This window comes from Pocillopora damicornis, chromosome 10, assembly GCF_964200805.1.
Source record: "Pocillopora damicornis chromosome 10, jaPocDami1.2, whole genome shotgun sequence".
In the NCBI taxonomy this organism is placed as follows: domain Eukaryota; kingdom Metazoa; phylum Cnidaria; class Anthozoa; order Scleractinia; family Pocilloporidae; genus Pocillopora; species Pocillopora damicornis.
Window position 1 is genome coordinate 20,009,022 of NC_142679.1, and position 17,519 is coordinate 20,026,540.

General features: G+C 39.1%; 3 protein-coding genes across 3 annotated transcripts in view; 2 read left to right on the forward strand and 1 right to left on the reverse strand.

The window, feature by feature from the left end:
- Window positions 1-1,059: 1,059 nt before the first annotated feature.
- LOC113664595 (uncharacterized) lies at window positions 1,060-3,835 on the forward strand. Its single transcript, XM_089185321.1, has 5 exons — window positions 1,060-1,310; window positions 1,388-1,605; window positions 2,075-2,165; window positions 2,506-2,652; window positions 3,180-3,835. Exons 1-5 carry the CDS (start codon window positions 1,196-1,198, stop codon window positions 3,713-3,715), a joined length of 1,107 nt encoding a protein of 368 aa, XP_089041447.1. The 5' UTR covers window positions 1,060-1,195; the 3' UTR covers window positions 3,716-3,835.
- A 2,847-nt stretch (window positions 3,836-6,682) lies between these two features.
- LOC149039319 (uncharacterized) overlaps window positions 6,683-17,519 on the forward strand; it is a 167,393-nt gene continuing 156,556 nt past the window's right edge. The window contains exons 1-2 of the mRNA XM_089185398.1: window positions 6,683-6,713; window positions 7,268-7,492. Coding sequence (XP_089041524.1) covers window positions 6,698-6,713; window positions 7,268-7,492 — 241 coding nt within the window. The 5' untranslated portion in view covers window positions 6,683-6,697. The remainder of the gene's footprint in view (window positions 6,714-7,267; window positions 7,493-17,519) is intronic.
- LOC149039320 (uncharacterized) lies at window positions 8,409-16,690 on the reverse strand. The gene is made up of 12 exons (XM_089185399.1): window positions 14,871-16,690; window positions 14,074-14,373; window positions 13,497-13,571; window positions 12,673-12,744; window positions 11,957-12,156; window positions 11,602-11,752; window positions 11,269-11,489; window positions 10,656-10,794; window positions 9,972-10,198; window positions 9,591-9,738; window positions 8,862-9,030; window positions 8,409-8,728 (listed from the first exon to the last, which is right to left on the reverse strand). The coding sequence occupies exons 1-12, from the start codon at window positions 16,585-16,587 to the stop codon at window positions 8,524-8,526; spliced, it is 3,624 nt and encodes a 1,207-aa protein (XP_089041525.1). The 5' UTR covers window positions 16,588-16,690; the 3' UTR covers window positions 8,409-8,523.

A 17,519-nucleotide genomic window follows, 5' to 3' on the forward strand; every position in this document is an offset into this window, starting at 1 on the left:
AGACGCATTTTGCTGAAAATTATATTATGCGAAGGTATTTACGCGCATAGAAGCGTGCATATTCGCTTCGCAATCGCTCCCTTTATTTTCCGTAGAAAAAGTTATGGTTAAAAAACAAATCTTCCAGTTTTGAAAAAATCGTAGTTACAGAATTGGTTCCGTTCAAAATAACTGATTGAAATAATCAGTTATTACAAACCCAAAAAAGAAAAACCGACCCCGACAGAGCCATAGTATATAAATCCTTTGTTGTGTTTGAAATCGCCTTTTGTTGTCCAAATCACAAATTCTGTTTGCATTGCTGTCACTGGGATGAACATTGACCAACTTACAGCTGTTATTTCCCACATGCATTTCAACTGACATTGAGGTTCTTCAATGACAGCAGTCATTTCCATAACATGACCGACTAAAGCAAAGTCTCAAAGGCAAAAACTCAAAGTTTAGTCTTGTTCAATACAATGGGGCGAGATAAGCGAGGGCTAAATGCATTTGATTGGCTTACTGACCAACATGAGTCTTAAAAACCCTTCCACAAAAGTTTGTTATTTGCCAGGATAATGAGATTTCCTTTGAATAATATTAGCAATAACAGGCTGGCTAAGCCATTCAAAAGCCATCGTTTTGGTTAAAAAATCGTTTTTTACGATTCTTGTATTTCAGTCTTAAAGGAACCTCTTTAATCTAGATTTCAGAATAAATTTAGTCAATTATTGATGAGTTATCCTCAACTTGAAGTCAATGCTTTAACGGAATTTGCGGCAATTCTATGTCATTTTCTTTGAGGAAAAAAGTCTACTTAAAAGACAGAAAAATCAGCGAATAATGAATGGAAGTATTCTCTCACGGTTGCGTGAAGCTTATGCCAAATCATTGCGTTTAAGGTTAAAAATTCAAACAGTAAAGCTGCTCGGCATCCAACTGAATGGATTCTTTTGAGTTAATACAATCGAGCTTTTCGTAATCGAATGAAATCTAAATTCAAGATAAATACAATTAATAATCGATGACCCATCCTTACATTACAATTGCTTATTAACCCCTTGTCGTTAACTCTAATATAATAAGTTAAAAACAAGTCAAAAGACTATTAAAAGTAGATGAAAGAGTTCTTTCAAGATGATGTGATGCTAAGGCAAAATACTACGTTTGAAGCTGAAATTGTCCATAGCAAAGCCGTCCGGTATCTATCTGGATGGATTCTTTTGGGCTAACACAATTGAGCTTCATCATCATCAACTTATTCTTTGTAGTTGCTTCAGTATTATCTGACACTAACTACTGTGGAGAGGTTTTTGAAAATCAAATCGGTAAGTAAACAATGTAGGGGCCAAAAGTTCAACGCTTTAAATATCTCTTTGACACCAAACGTATCTTACTCCTTCAGACCATGCTTTACTGGGTCACGTTATAAGCAAAACTGTTGTTGTAGACGAGTTTGAATGTCAGCTGAAATGTATGGGGAGTGATAGTTGCAAGTCGTGCAATATTCATCCAAGAGACGGTTACGTAAGCCGAATTTGCGAGCTGAACAACAAAACCAGGCAGATGAAGCCACGTGATTTTCAACTGAAGAAAGGATCAAACTACTATGGCTACACACGGGTCAGTTTCAAAGATTTTGTATTTCAGTTTATTCATTGTATCGCCTCGTTTCGTATTATTAGGAAATATTTTTTGTGAATGATTAGATTTGGATTTCTATCTATGCAAATTAAATTTGTAGATAGTCCTCTACATCTCCTCTCCCGTTGATCGAGTAGGAAGAGTGCTGCGTGACGAGATCCAGTGATGGTTGTGAAGTCGAATAATATATGAGTCCGCCGATCGCTGTAATCAACTGGCCTAACAATCAACTCTTTGCGTGAAATAGTGAAAACGCATGAAGCTTCATTGTCTTATTAAAGATCTGTGAAGCCTCTTTGCTTTATTATTTGCTCTTAGTCTTAAGCTCCCTCGATCGTCACTCTGCTTGTAAAACAGACAATCAGAAAGAAGCAAGAAATTATGTTTCCATGGCAATGCCGTGAAAATTAAGGAAGAATTTTGTAACAGGTCTTTTAATTTTACCCAGGCCTCCTGCATGGATGTTCCCTCTAAAAGGAATGAACAAAGTGAGAAAGGTCATTGTCACCCGGGGTACCGAGGAACACGCTGTCAATTCCGTGAGTGATAACATCCCTTGATTTTCTTCTCATAGATATGGACTGGCCCCGATATTTAAACCCTTAAAATCTCTTTCTCTGGAAAATAAATGCATGAAAAAGCAATAGAAAAAGAGGAAAGAGAAGAAAGGAAGATTTGATGAAATTTTATGGTTCGTATACGTTGGTTTATGACACAGGAGAGGGCGTTATTTTCTGTCATTTCAAAATTTGTTCTATCGTCCCTAGTTGCTATGATGCAAAGTTTACCTCCCCATTTTGCCTAGCAATCATATGGCGACTTGATTAATGACACTGCGATTAGCTTTTATTTCAATACGCGTTCTATTTTCCTCAATAGGTATAACAGGTTTGCGTTCGCAACCTGCAAACTCCTGTAAGGATATTCGGGACTCAGGAAACTCAAGAGGAGACGGGGAGTACTGGATCGACCCTGAGAAGACTGGAAACCCTTTGAGAGTCTTTTGTGACATGACAACTGACGAAGGTTAAAATTATTTCAACAGTGTACGAGCTTGTGTCGAGTAAGGTTGACCGCTTCTCTGGAAATGTTTTGTCATTGCTTATAAAAAATGTTAAAGGTACCGCAATTTGCCATGGTGAATCTCTATTCCTCAGTTCTGAGTAGTTTACAGGTCATGGTGTGTTGGCTCATACACCATGAAAGTCGCAGATGTATTTCTTCGCAGACTAAGCCAAGTATTTTTTCCATGTTTCTGGCAGATTTAGAGGTATTTCTTTGAGCGCTATAATTATAAAACAATTATTTTTTTCGAACTTGTTATTTAAAGAATTTTGGCTCACGCGTTGACGATCTTCAGCCGCTGGATACCTTAAATGCACATACCTTAAATACGTAGGTTACCTACAGACTTGGACAAAAAGGTTTTAGAATATGCATACAGTATACGTTTTATTATATCCCGCCACATTCGGCTGCGACTGTTTTCTTTCCATATAAGAGATCAGTGTTAATAAAAGGTGATACAAGCTAAATGTAATTTTTTTTTCCAGGAGGCTGGCTTCTTGTGTCAAATTTTGTAATCGGCAACCCATCCTCCCCACAAGTGAAGCTTGAGACTTCGTTCCATGGAATCAGCGGCTGCCTTGAAAACAACATATTTCTGAGGAAAACAGCCGTAGAAGAACTGATGACACATATGCCTTTCACTCAGCTGAGATTCCATTGTAGCAAAGTGCGGGGACGTACGTTTCACGTGACCACGGCTGCTAACAGCTCAGGTGAAGCAGTAGTCCAGTACCTCAGCGGTCAGACGAATGACAAGCCCGACTCCTGTGGGTCGTTTGTGAGAATGGAAGATGACAACTCCAAATTGGCAGAAATGTGTGACCAATGGAAAGGTGGTAAAGGAGAAGGAGCTCCATTGGGTAAATGGGGAGAAGACTCATTATATGATCACACTGTCTTTGTGTCTTTCTCAGGACACTGGTTGTTACAAACGGGAAGATTTGAATGTGACGACTTCAATCGTGGGGAAAAGTTTGTTCAATTGTCGTCAGGCGATTTTTGGAAGGTTTTTGTGCGTTAGTCTCTCACATATGTAAATACTATGACTACTTATCGCCAGGCAAAATGGTTCATAATCTATGTAATCACTCAGGGAGAACTAGTAGATGAGAAAGCCTATCAAACTACGGAATTGTTTCTTGATCAAAGAAAAGAGTTTTTACGATTTTTTGTATCTCACTAAATACAAAAATAGTTTCATTTAATGCGATGTGTGATGCAGCAATTCGAATTGCTTTTTTTTTTTCGAGTGCAGAAGAAAGGGACTTTGTGGAGGCTTACTAAGCATAACCTTAAATGTTTCAAAAGTACGAGAAACAGGAATGATCTCTGCTGAAAAATACCCGGCTGCACCTTACAATTTTTTTTTTCTCGGTTTGGATAAATCTTACGTCTAATTTTGTCTTCAGATGGCCAGACATTCTTTCTTTTCAAGCGAAAAACTTTTAAACCCGTAGACTAGCCTCAGGCACCGTCCTCTTCATCTTCAACTTTATCGTCAATAGGGAACTCAACCTTTAGCAAAGGTTCAACGAGAAGCAGTCCAGGGCCCAGTCGTTCAAAGGCCGACCAGCGCTAACCCAGGGTTAGATTTTAATCCAGGTTTCTTTACTTCTTTTTTCCAAATTCTTTTAGGGAAAAATTTCCCTAGTCGTTTTTTAGAACATCCGATGATCACATTGCAAGCAAAAAGATTTGAACTGAATCTTCTTTTAAAGCTTACAGACCTGGCATCAAATTCCACACTAACCCTTGGTTATCTTAACCCAGCTTTGAACAACCCGGGCCTGGTGGCTATGCCCTCTTAACTAAGTCTTGTAGAAAGAAGATTTTGTTTTGACTTCTTCTACGTTGTCATCAATCAGCAATTGAAATGTTGTTCTGGATAATTTTTTTTTGTTATGGATATTGACTGTAAAAAGTAAGTACCTAGAAATTTGTAGAATGCCTGGCCATAATGACTTGCATATTTAAACTTTGTATGGAACCTTCTAGAACATACTATCAAATCATCATGTTGTGATGTAGTACTACCATGAAATAGTTGTCTTGTAAGCTTCTGGAATGTTCTGGAATATTTTGTAAATTTATATAAGGTTTCAGTCGTGTAGTTGCTGTTGTTGTTGTCGGGGGTGATGGACTGTTTGGAAAGCAATTCTGAGAGAGAACAACTGTGGAAGATTGTTCATTTTAAGGAACTTTGGGACAACTGTGAGATTTTGTCTGTGTTGAGCAAAGATATAGTTTGTAGTAAGCTTAAGTAAGGATCGTTACTTTAATGCCTTTAAGAGTCACTCTTTATTAAGAACATTACACGTTTTCTAAAAAAGTAGTCGAGTTTGTTGGAGGGTAGTGTTGTTTCTGTCGGTTGTACTATACCGTAACACTTCGTTTTTTGTGTGTTTTCTGAATTAACTTGATCAGTGATATAGTCAGCTTTAAGAAGAAGTCACAGTACAACACTGTTCTGACAGCAAAGAAGGTAACTGTACTAAAATGCCGGACACCATGTAACTTCTTTTCGTTGTTGTACAAAGCATTCACTTTCTCAATTAACTCTTTGCGCACAGATTGTAACCACAACATCCTGGCTGATGTATAGCTAAAGGAATTTTTTCATTTGATTCGCGAGATGTAAATAACTAAATGGTATTGTCCTGAGTCGCCTTGGTGCAGCTTTGAGCAACGGTAATGGAACATAATCTTAAACTGTTCGCCAAGACAGCCCACGGTAGCCGTTTCCTAAATGACTTCTGTTGTTTGTCTGATTAGTTGCGCGTCACTGCATTTCCGGAAATGAACAGGTAACCAATCAAAATTAGTTAAATTAAAAACCGGAAGCACTGTCCTCCGACGAAAACAAACACACGGAGATCCGATTAGTGAAACGGTGAGGCAAGTTATTTCGGCTTGGAAAGAAATGGCTTCGACAAAACATCCTCTGCGGTCACAAATATGAGCTGATATTTGCTGCACTTTATATTTTCCGAACAACAATCCTTAAGTATATCCGCCGTTAATCTATTTGACGATTTTTCTTCCATTTGATCGTAAACGATACTTTGAAGCAACAAACAACAGCACTCAAAGGTTTACCCGCTATAAGTTGTTTGATACTCTGGTGAAAACGGTGTAGCAGTGATCATAAAAAATACTTTGAAGAGGAAAAACGACGACTTCGCTCGAAGATTTCCCCAGCATAATTTCCTTCATACGAACCAAAACTCGAAATATCAGGCTTTTCCTAAAGCCAGTTGGCAACACGGCCAGTAAATCCTTTCCATAAACCAGTGTACAAATTACTTCTTTTTGTTGCCATTTTAATGCGCGAGACAGATTAAATTCCGAACGACACTTTAGTGCTTCCTCGAAAGCGGAATCGGAACGAAGAACTTTACAGTTTACGGTGCTTGCCATCTTTCGCATTTTCCCGCAAGAGTAACATGTTCAAATGACACATTTGGTTTGTGACTGACAGCTGGGGCTTAACCGCACCAGTCAGGAACTCCTTTCGTGGGCGACCGCCCCCTTAGTATAAAATCTCTTTCTTTCCCCAGCCTTCCGCTGCCATAAACTGCCACAAACGGAGCACTCGCTCGCCAAAATCACGCCTGCTCTGCAGGCTATATGTAGCTTAGTAGCAGAGTACATCCAAAGGACTGGGGTTCTTTGGAGACTCCACTCTTTTTTCTCTGCTCCACGCTCTTGAAGATATGGACGACATCTTTCCTTATAACGGAAGTTTTGTAAATGAAAAATCATTATTTCGAACCTTATGTTTGTTCATGAGTGATGATTTCCCATTGTTTTAGTACATTGGCGGAACTACTACCTTCTAAAAAGAAAGTGGTTTTTTGTCTTCCTTTGTAAAGCTATGAAAGGTTTCCAAACCTCTCCTGCTCATTCCTGTAAGGACATCCGGGACTCAGGAGACTCCAAAGGAGACGGGAAGTACTGGATCGACCCTGAGGAGAATAGGAATCATTTTAGGTGCTACTGTGACATGACAACGGATGGAGGTGACCTGTTGACGATCGTTCTCATAAAACGCAATTTTAACATATTTTCTTCCGTTTACGCCGGTTAATAATTTTGAGATTGTGATGTAGCTACTCCAGAATGTGAGTGAAATTTGCGGCTTTATGCTGGTTCCTATACAAGTGTGAACTTCGTTAAAAGATAAGAATTCCCTAATCAATTAACAAATGGAAAAAATTTTAAGCCACCCTTTCTGAAGTCGTGGGCATGTCGCATTTCTCGTCCGACCACTGTTTAGAACTCACGTTTAATTTAGTAATTACGTTTGAGTGCGAGCCAGGAAAACTGCCTCGTTCGTGCAGCCTCGACCTGATGTGTAAGCCTCGAGTTCGTGTCCTTCAGTGCAAGTCTCATGTCTTAACACGCCTCCGAACTTTTCTAACGGGGTGTTTCGCTGATTTATAAATTAGGGGTTCATTGCAATAGTATATTGAAGGAGAGGATGGAGGATGGGCAAGTACAAGCGTTTGGCGTCGTGTACTATGTTATCCTCTGAGTCTACTTGAGTAGTCACTGCACTGCTTCATCAATTCAGGGGGCTGGGTTCTGGTCTCCAACATTGTGATTTACAGTGTATCATCCCTTCCACGCCTCTCAGTTAAGGTATCACACCGAGGAATCAGTCACACCAACAATGACAAAGCTGTGCTCACGGCAAGTGCTATGAATGAACTGAGAAAACTTATGCCTTTCACTCAATTTAGATTGCACTGTAGCAAGCAACAGGGACGTACGTTCCACGTGATCACCGCCGCTAACAGCTCTGGGGGAGCTTTTGTCCAATACTTAAGCGGTCAGACGGATGCGAACCCCTTGGTTCTTTTGTAATAATGAGTGAAAGACGACAACTCCAGATTAGCAAGAATGTGTAATGAGTGGAGGGAAGAGAAAAGTGTTACCGATGAGAAATAGGGGTTTGGAAACAAAGATGAAAAGAGATTGTTCATTTACCTTGCATTTAAATAAAAAAATAAAATTATAATTGGAAGACAAGTGAAGATTGCTCGATATTACTTTATGATAATTGAAATCCGAAACTTTATCCAATCAATTCTGGAGATTTTTGGCGGGTTTTTGGGCGTTAAAGTCAATCATGTCATAATTGTACGCCTCATTTGAAAGAGGAGAGCCCAAAGTCGATGTTGTGGTATTCAGGTATTAAATGAAGTTAGCATATGAAATAATGAACGATTAATTTCAGCAACGCTTGTGTTAATCAATAAACATTTAGGTTTTAAATTGTCAGCAAAATGAGTACCCCAGACGCAAATCATCATAATTAAAGAAAATTGGTGGTGTGAAATTTCAGGTGTAAATTGGTAGCCAATGACATTCCAGGAGAACAAAAGTCTACATTGCCATCATTGTGGATTTACTGGCCCATACATACTTCTTAAATTTCGAAGTATAAATAGATCGGAAAAAGTGCTAATATATTTTCCCAATAATTTTTCCAAGTGAACCCTACTAGAGATTGAATCCAGTTCGGGTGGTAATTTTGTTTTTTTTTAATTTGATTGCGAGTCTTCTTTCAGCTGTGCTGTGAGAAAAATAGCAGAGATCCTTCACCAATTTTTGAGAATGTGCCGCCCCCTGGAAAAATAAAGTCCACAGTCGTTATGAAAAGATAGACATAAGAGTCTCCATTACGGTCTCTTCTATCTGAAGAATCAGGAAAACGTGGAAATCCTTTGTTCGGTAAACATTTAAAGGTTCATCTATCCCAGCCCTTTTTTGATAGATTGTTGACGTATCTTTTATTTTTTCATTTTTATTGAGATTTCAAAAGATTTATTCCGTCTCTCCATCGCATTCATCATCAGTCGTTTCCTTCTGTTTGCCATCTTCCTCGCCTTCCCTACCGAGCTTTCCTTCCACCACACAATCCTCTTGAAATTCTCCAGATAGTTTTTCTTTTTCAGTGCAGTCTCCTTTTTCGACTCTCTTTATGGATTTCAATACCCTCCGTAAGAACTCGGAAATAGATTTGATAAACCTGCATGCAAATAAAAAAAAAAACAAACAAACAAAACACGATGGCCTTTGTAACTGGCTTGGGTGTTGCATCCATAAAAGAGTTTTCAGATTACAAGAAGTAGAAAAATTGCAGAAAATCGGAAATAACTTACCTTCTATCTAAGTTGTATTTTCCAACCAGGAACATCCAAAGCGGAGTTAACACGGATAATCCTGCTGTCTGCAGTAAAGCTCGCCCCATGCCAGTGTCAAAGTAATCACTTTCCACGAGATATTCCTCGATGACAGTCTTAAATGATTGCTCTCTACACCAAGAGTTCTCTAAAAAATGGAAAAGGAAACCGCTAAATGACCAAACAGATGGAAGGATGATCTCTTCACCTAAGTTGTGTAGGGGGTGACGTATGTATACCATAATGACTCCCACAGCTGCCAAAGCTTATCTGCATTTTTGTAATATGAGGTAATGAGCAGTATCTACCCTCATCAAAATCGTGGAAAAAGTTGTCCCCTCCCACCCTTGTCCAAGTCATTGACGAAAAAATTAGAACACAAGCAAAAATTTTCAACATTGTGAGGGGAGAGGATATGTCAAAAAAATTGGTAAGGGTTATTATCCATCGCATTGTTTTATGTCCTATTGCGATCTATTTATATTTCTGCTTCAAAAAGAAACACTGTACGTGTTTAGCCGAAAGAAACAAATTAGCAACCCTGGCTCGGCTCAAACTGAAGCTGGACTTTTCTAAAGGTCGTGCTTACTTTCAGCGTAGGAGTCTTGCGGTATGTTTCTGTAAGCGAAGTTCAAATAAGATAATTCCCGGGCGAAACATTGATTTACTGACCTCCTCAGCTGCTTGTTAAAAAGCACTCAGGCTTACCTACTGGGCATCCAGTGATCGTTAACCAGTTCACACAAGTAGCATTCAAATTTCTTGTCTCTCCGCATAGAAACTGGAGATAACGAGCCGCCACAGGAGATTTCAATTTGCAAACAAAAATCCATTCTTCGTCCTTCCAGTGATATGACTAAAATGTGGATGGAATGAGTTTTAACTTCACGCATTCGACGCCTTTAATAGTGCTGGTTTAAGCTCCATGCAGGAACCCTGTCACAATGTGGCTCAACATGGAGTACTCCGTAACTCAGTTGTGCTCATGATGGAGCATCGGAGTGCGGTGTGGTCTGGGGTTAGATTACTTATTGGAAGCTCAGATTCTGTTTTGTCTTTTCGCGGTTTAAGAAACATAGAGCAACCCACCTCAATATCAAGGCCTTCACGAAAGCTTGACAGCAGTGCGGGGTTATTGCCGCTCAGTAACAAAGCATGTTGTTGTGTTCTTGCAATAAACTGGTAACTCGAGATCAGACTACACGATGGAAAACCAAAGAGTGGATGTTCGCTGTAGACAGGGGTAATCTCTCCTTCATTACACTTTATTTCAAGCTCTCTAAACTGCTCCCATTCAATGCTGCACCACTCCTTATCTAGCAAAAAAAGAAAACCAGTTTTATCGAGCAATTTTCATTTGGGAACTAGAAGCAATCTGAGATTGATCTGGACCTGCTTTCCTTCGCTGTGCCATTGGTCCAGAAAAAAACGCGCTATTCTCCAAATCAATCAGATCCAAAACTAAAACCAGTTTCGACTTGGTCAGTCACGTTTCTCTAATTTTCTGTGAATCCTTGTATTATTTTCTTGGCTCTGATTTGTTGTGACTGCTTTAGCTTTGGTGTAAGACGCTCAATCGAAATGCCCTTTGAAACAAGAAGTAAACACGGTAATGGAGACTTTGTTACAAATCGGGTCACAGATTATCCATTGAGGGTAAGCCAGGTCGATCTTTTAACTTGGTCACATGTGAGTGGATTTTTTTTCTGCTAACGGGCTTCCTCTCAATTAACAAAAAATAAACTGATATTATCTTCAAAGGAGCTAACTTACCTAATCTACAGCCGTTGATCTGCAGATTTTTTATCGAACGGGACTTGTCAGCTCGGTCGGGTACAATCTGGATATATCGAGCCGCGATTGGCTCATTTAAGGTATTGTTGTAAAACCATTCCCCCCCGGCCTGCTCCACCTGAAAATTATGTAAACCATAAAAAGTGATCTGTCAAAAAATTAACTGTTGTGCTCTACACTAACAGGTTCAGTATAATGTGTTTAAAACGCTACTTCACAAGGTTTGGGGGCTTTTAGGGTGAGAAACTTTAAACGTAAAATTCACCATTACATCAAAACTGTTTAGACCATTTAAGAGATTGTCTCGCCATAGGGGGGTCTGGTTATATATTTGGGGCGAGTTTCGTGGACCAATCACAAAGCCTAGTGAAGTAAAATCAAAGAAATCTCGGACTTCTTCTATACTGACTTGCACGAAGCGGGCAGCCTTTGACACTTCCTCGTCCCTGATGTTTTTTTTCTTTCTCGTAACTTTAGACGCGCATTGTTGATGCTTAGCAGTTAAGGTGGCATCCGTTTTTTAAACGCTTTCGTGTCGCATCGTCCATAGTCAACAGACCATCGGTAATAAGTATTAGAATTAGACTCTTACCTTAGTTTCAGTATATCCGTCGTATTCTGTTAGAACCATGGAATTTGAGTTGCTTGTCAGCAGTATGTGACGCATCCTTCCATTAGACTGAAACTGGTAGCTGGTGATCAAACTACAAGCTGGCATCTTCTTGACTTGTCCTTCTTTGAGCATTGAGCGGTGCATGTCGTTGCACAATATACTATCAACTGTGAAACTTTCGGGCTTGCATTCAGACTTGACTATGAAAACGAAAATGTGATGAGTGTAACTAAAAAGTTGACTACATTCTGAATCTTTGTTGGACACTCGCGCCCTAAAATACAAGCCAATTCTAACTTTTCGCCCGCTTACCTAAAGAGCAGCCGCTGACTGCTAATTTACTTAGGCACATTGAATCCTCAACTTGATCAGCGGTAAACTGTATGAAACGAGCGGCGACTGGTTCAGGAAAGTAATAGTAATGCAGTAGGTCATGTCCGGGGCTACTTTGAAAATAACCTGTCTAAAACAATAAACAAAACAACTACTCAAAAAATTATTTCATAAAACTCATAACAGCTAACGGCATGTTAATTTGGCAATTAACTCTCCCCACCAGTCGCTGTGTGTTCTTTGAGACCTATACCCCATTCACACCAGCAAAATAATTTCTTAACTCTTAAAGCCTATTTTAGGTGTATTATTGCATTGTATTGTTCCAAAATACCTTCATAAAATTGACGGTACCGACATACTCCTCCAACGGACTAGACTCGTTTACCCGTATGTAAAGTTTGTGAGGTCTGTCTATGTCGCTTATAAAGCTATAACTCGTGATCACACTGCATAGGGACAGTTCTTTGATGGGATGCCCATAAGGTTCGTTATTTTCTTGAACGTTTCCTTCTTCGTTTCCACACGGTATGTCTGCTCAGAAACAAAGTCATGAGCAATACACACAATTTTCTAATTTTTTGATGCCTAAGGGGATTAACTTTTACTGAGAGTTGTATGCCTGCCTGTTTAATCTATAAGCTAAGAATTTGAGATGAGACGGCAGTGTTAAAATTAAGGTCTTTATCCAAGCTTTAAAGAGTTGTTTTGTCACAAAAACATAATTTTGTGTGTGTTTTTCCTCATTTGTGCTCTCCTAGCTTCATCAATTTGGGTAACTAAACATAGAATCAGAAATCTATGGCCACATTATACTACATGCTGACTTAAGACCTGATGACAGGTTGCAATAGTTTTTGTCTGGTTTTCATAGCACTGGAACCGAGTTTGCTAATCAGCACACAATGAAACGTTTTAAAATATCGAGAATCGTTGGTTCAGGAGCATCTAAGCTACGAAGATACACATTTAGCCAAGCCTAAAAGCGCATGTTACGAAACGAGATATCAAAATTCTCTTTGTAAGAAAGAGACTGTATTATCCACTTACCAAACATCCAACTTGTTGAATAATTACTTTGCTGGTATTCGCTGAAATTTAGGTGTCTTGCGGTACAGAATCCTGCAAAAATTCATGAACACTTATTACATTCAAAATTATGATCAGCCGCCTGGCTACAAGAACCGTATCCCTAAAGACATTACCATGAACCACAGAAAAAACCTCACACTTGTGAGGAAAAGTTTTGATTGAGAATCGAAAATTAAAACCAACGCAATTGCAGCTGCCAATATGGGCAAGGGCCTATGGAAACTCAGAGTATAAACAAGGAAACTGCCTGATCACAAGTAATTTTCATTCTGATTGGTTAAGAGCGCAGCGTGATTTTTTTTTTTTACTAATCATGAAACAGTAAAACAAAACAATTAAAAATTTCGCATTATTTTCAAGGCTCCATTTAAAATTGATATGGTTTGCTGAAGTCATGTCTAAGCAGTAGAGTAATAGAATTAGGTGAATGTCCCATCTCCAAATTAACACAGCTTGACTCTTTCATTCTCAAGATCTCATAAGTACAATTCTTATGATGTTAGTTTGGAGAGTTTGATATTGGATCAACTAAAAATCCCCTAATCGCTATTTTCCTTAATTCTCATCACTTATCTGCTTGATATTGCATTGACACTGTAAGGAGAAATTCTCTCTTGGTCACTCATGGGAGTTCAAAGCTTTACGGTTATCGCGGGAAAAGGATTGACGTGCATTTTGGCATGAGTGTTTAGTTAAATATGAAAGTATCAAGGTATCTAAGTTTCATGAGAAAAAAACAATTTTTTCACCGATATTAACAAGAACTGAACATTTTTTCTCACTTTCATCTTCCACTGGACTCTCTATGTTATCAATCTCTTCCTCTGGCATTCCTGATTCTCCACCGATTTCTCTTTCTGTTAGACGTAAGAATGATAAAAAAAAATGAATTCAAGAACACAACAAATGAATGATAGCCTTCATTTGGTTTGAAAATATGCACGCATACATGTCAGCAGAAAGAAATTACTAAGAAATTACCTGTTCCAAAGAGAACTGTGAGCTGTGAGGAACAGATAATTTCCAAGAAAAACCATCGACCGTTTCTTGAGCCAAAAGTAGGCAATTGTGTTTATTATCCAGCTAAGAATAAAATTATTTTTAACAGCCTATCGTCAAAAACTGACGTTTTCATCAGAAGCGGCTTCAGGGATATAGTCAATTTAGTGTCTGCTGTAACAACGAAACTAACCATCAACTTTAATTCACTTAATCAAGGAATAACTATTGGATTGAAATGGACGCAAATTTTTAAAATTTGGGAATATCATTTGGCGAACATTACGAACGTTCCCGGGTTTTGATGGGGCATATTCGGCTTCGTGACACAAGATGGACCAATTAAAGTTCAATATTTACCTTCATCTTGTTGCAAGTGAAATGTTACAGTCTTCTTACAGCCATCTTTTTCGGTTTCAACAGCATAAATTCCAAAGTGTCTCCATTCTACGGAAGTAATCACCAAGGTTTCGGAGACTGTGTTGTTTTGAAGCGTTCTTAGGAAGGCCATTTCTGGGTCGTCGGGAACGTCTGCTATGACTTGTGCTTCAAAAGTCCATGTAGTTACAAAGCCCCTCTCCGAGTCCACAGTGAGATAAACTTCATCACCTTGGAATACGAAAACTTGTGTTGGTGATTTGGCGATGATATGTGGTGGCGCTACAACGAAACGAAACATTTTGTGAGAAAGTCAGTTGAGGTGCCGATAAACTCAAATGGCTAAACCGCGATTGGTTTTTGTGATTGGTTGATAGGTTGGCGCGAGATTTATGGACCAATCAAAAAGGGGAGTAAAAAATAATAAATAAATAAAATAAAATCCCGTACATAAAAGCGACCTTGGAATATCCGTGTACAAGGGTTTATAATTTTTTTCGACATGGAACTTATTATGTACGTGAATCGGCGGTAATCATTGTCAAGTTTATGATATTCAGATAACATATATAAAGTCGATTTTTTTCAAACGTTGTCCCTATGGGGTTTTTGAAATTCTTGTTTTCCTTAATAGTGCGGGATGAAAAATTCTAGAGTAGGTATAAACCACAAACTTTTCTCTGAGTAACTCGGCTCTTTCTTTCGTCACCCGCTGACCGGATAATATATACTCAATATATAATCACTTTTGAGTGTAAACAGGAAAAAAGGTTACTAACCTTTAACTTTGAATTGTGCCGTGTTACTGGCTTCACCTGCAAAAGAAGACCCGTAAACCGTGATCCAAGTGTCTTTCTGGATTTTTTTTATGGTTATTTTCTTCAAATCAGCGGATAGCTCAAATAGTTTATCCTCGATTGATATTTGTCGATTGGTATTGCTTTGAGAATATCCGTATTTCCACCTGATACTGCCTTCCATTAGCTTAAAACCTCCAGACACTTGAACGTCCATGCTGCCTCTTTCCCCTGGACAAAGTTCGAGCTTACTAGGAGTGATTGACAACTTCATCGGTTCGCGCACGATCAGTTTGAAATTGCCCTTGTAAATTGTTTGCTGAATTTTCGAATTCCCTTCCACAAATGTGTACTGAACAAAGTACTTTCCACTGTATTTTTTCGTCACGTCTCTTATGTCTATAATGCTTAGACGACTTGGAGGAACTCGAGGTTTCAGAATAAAAGATTGAGCGTATTTCACTAGTCGTAACTCTTCAGTGCCGATGCGGAGCCCTGTGGCTCGATGTATTCCAAATGCCGCAAACTTAATTGTTTCACTTTTTTTTCCGTTGACGATGATTATTTCCACGTCTTCCATATTAGATTCTTTAAGGTAAGGTTGCCCAAAGGAGTTGAAAAATAGAAACCAAACTTGTCTCACTGTACACTGTGGGATTCTGCACTCTGCCCATTCCAACCTACTGTCAGACCGACTTTTTATTAAAGACTCTTGAGATTTTTTTTTAGCTATCAGGCAGTGGGGTCCTGTCATTCCACTTCTCGGCCTACAAAGATTAAACTCCCATCCTTTACCAGACATGCACAATCGTGGCACCCCATTCTCGTCTTCCTTCAGGGTCTCGATCAATCGGCCCTCGTATTTTGGGAACTTTGGTATACGATATGCTGTGTTGTAATTAACAAAATTGTAAACATCAAATGTACCATCTCCATTTCCATACATGCAATCTGAGCATTCTTGAACGGTACAATACTGTTTCCTTAAGCTTCTTTTAGTTGAGGTTGTGATGCACCAGAGAGTGTGTTCGTTAGTTGGATTTCTACAGTATCTGTGTTCTTTGCCAAAGTCCACTTTGTAATTGCTGCTGCCAGAGTTTGGACGTCCCTGGTACCAGTATTGACAATGAAGGGGCGGATTACTATTTGTGATGTAGGCAGTTCCTCTGTATTCTTTTCCTTTATTGTAATAGCAATCCGTGTTGAACCACCACTTCAAATCATCGCATGCAAGCTTTTCATATCTAGTCAGGTGGAAGAAACACACCCGGGGGTCGGTTGGATATCCAAGTGGTGAATGCAATCGAGTTATAACCCAAATAATCTGAAATCGTGGTCGGTTTCCAACCATTGCCTCGCAAGAGACCACCAACATTTCAGTTGCCATGGGGATGCCTCCCTTACCAATTCGTATCTCGGTTTGATGTTCCTTGATCTCCTCGTCGTGGATGAGACTGGCGGATTCAGCGAATGGCCCAGCACTTGCTTTGTTAATGAACTCCCAACGATACTTTTTAAATCCAGGAATAAAACAATCTAGTGTACCGTTATCAACGGTACCGATGAATTCGACGTGTCTCACAGCTACAGGAAGGTCTGACCACTTCGAATTGATGATTTCAAGTTCTCTATCGAACAAGAGTGGTGTGACCATAATGACAGATTGAAGAATGAACAGAAGAATGACCTTAAAATCCATGCTGATTCATGCGTTTTTCAAACGGTCCACCTGTATCACCAAGCTATTTCCTTTTCAACGGGTAAATACTGTCGCGAAAAGAACTTATTTCACGTGCTTGCCGAATTTCTACATTCAAAATACTGGGAGGTAGATTTGTTGCGACCCCATCTTATGTAATTCCGTGTGATAACTTCGCGTGTCTTTTATGACGTGAATCGCCTCTGTTTCGTTTTTATTCGGAAGCTCGCGCTCATAACTGATCAAGTAAAACCTAAGAGAAAAATATGTTGAGGACAAATTGAAAATGTAAGGGTGTCTACAGGTTGAAATGCAGTTAAGGATGGATTACTTAACCCTTTAACTTCCAAGATCTCATCAGTAATTCTCCTTACTGTCTCCCATACTGCTCTTGTAATGTAAGTTTGGAGAATTTGGTATTGGATCAACTTGTAGTCCCCTAATCGATATTTCTCTTTATTCTCATCACTTGTCTGCTTGAAATTGGGTGGGTAATGTAGGGAGAAGTTCTGTCTTGGTCACTTATGAGAGTTAAAGGGTTAAAGAAATATAAGAAGGCTAATGAGACATTGCTTGGATCTATTTTTTCCGCCTCCGGGGTCGCGGTAACTTAACAGGCCCGTACATCTGTTCTGTTTTCATTCAAGATGGGGTTTTTAAAAGTTTTGAAAATTAAGCAATTAAACCATCGGCTAAAGAAACAAATTGTATTTGTTGGGGTGACACAACAAGGGTCTTTATGCTTCGGGCCCATAAAGTCCCCCTTATATTGGCACAATTGGTATCATTTGTGTAGTTCAACTCTTTGCTAAAGTATTAGATTAGTGCTTTACATTTTTGGTTAAAGGGAGTGGTAGTGCTCCTTGAGCACACATAAAACTGTCCTTCGTTTTTTTTTTCTGCTCTTTAGTTCCTTTTCAGTTTGCCAAACT

Excerpts from the sequence above, each read along its gene's own strand:
- LOC113664595 (XM_089185321.1), top strand. The coding sequence starts at position 1,196 with ATGGATTCTTTTGGGCTAACACAATTGAGCTTCATCATCATCAACTTA. Across the intron at positions 1,311-1,387 it reads GGTTTTTGAAAATCAAATCG|ACCATGCTTTACTGGGTCAC; the intron begins GTAAGTAAACAA and ends TTACTCCTTCAG. Across the intron at positions 2,166-2,505 it reads AGGAACACGCTGTCAATTCC|GTATAACAGGTTTGCGTTCG; the intron begins GTGAGTGATAAC and ends TTTCCTCAATAG.
- LOC149039320 (XM_089185399.1), bottom strand. The coding sequence starts at position 16,587 with ATGGATTTTAAGGTCATTCTTCTGTTCATTCTTCAATCTGTCATTATG. Across the intron at positions 11,490-11,601 it reads AGTCAGCGGCTGCTCTTTAG|TCAAGTCTGAATGCAAGCCC; the intron begins GTAAGCGGGCGA and ends TCGTTTTCATAG. Across the intron at positions 10,199-10,655 it reads GATCAACGGCTGTAGATTAG|ATAAGGAGTGGTGCAGCATT; the intron begins GTAAGTTAGCTC and ends TTTTTTTGCTAG.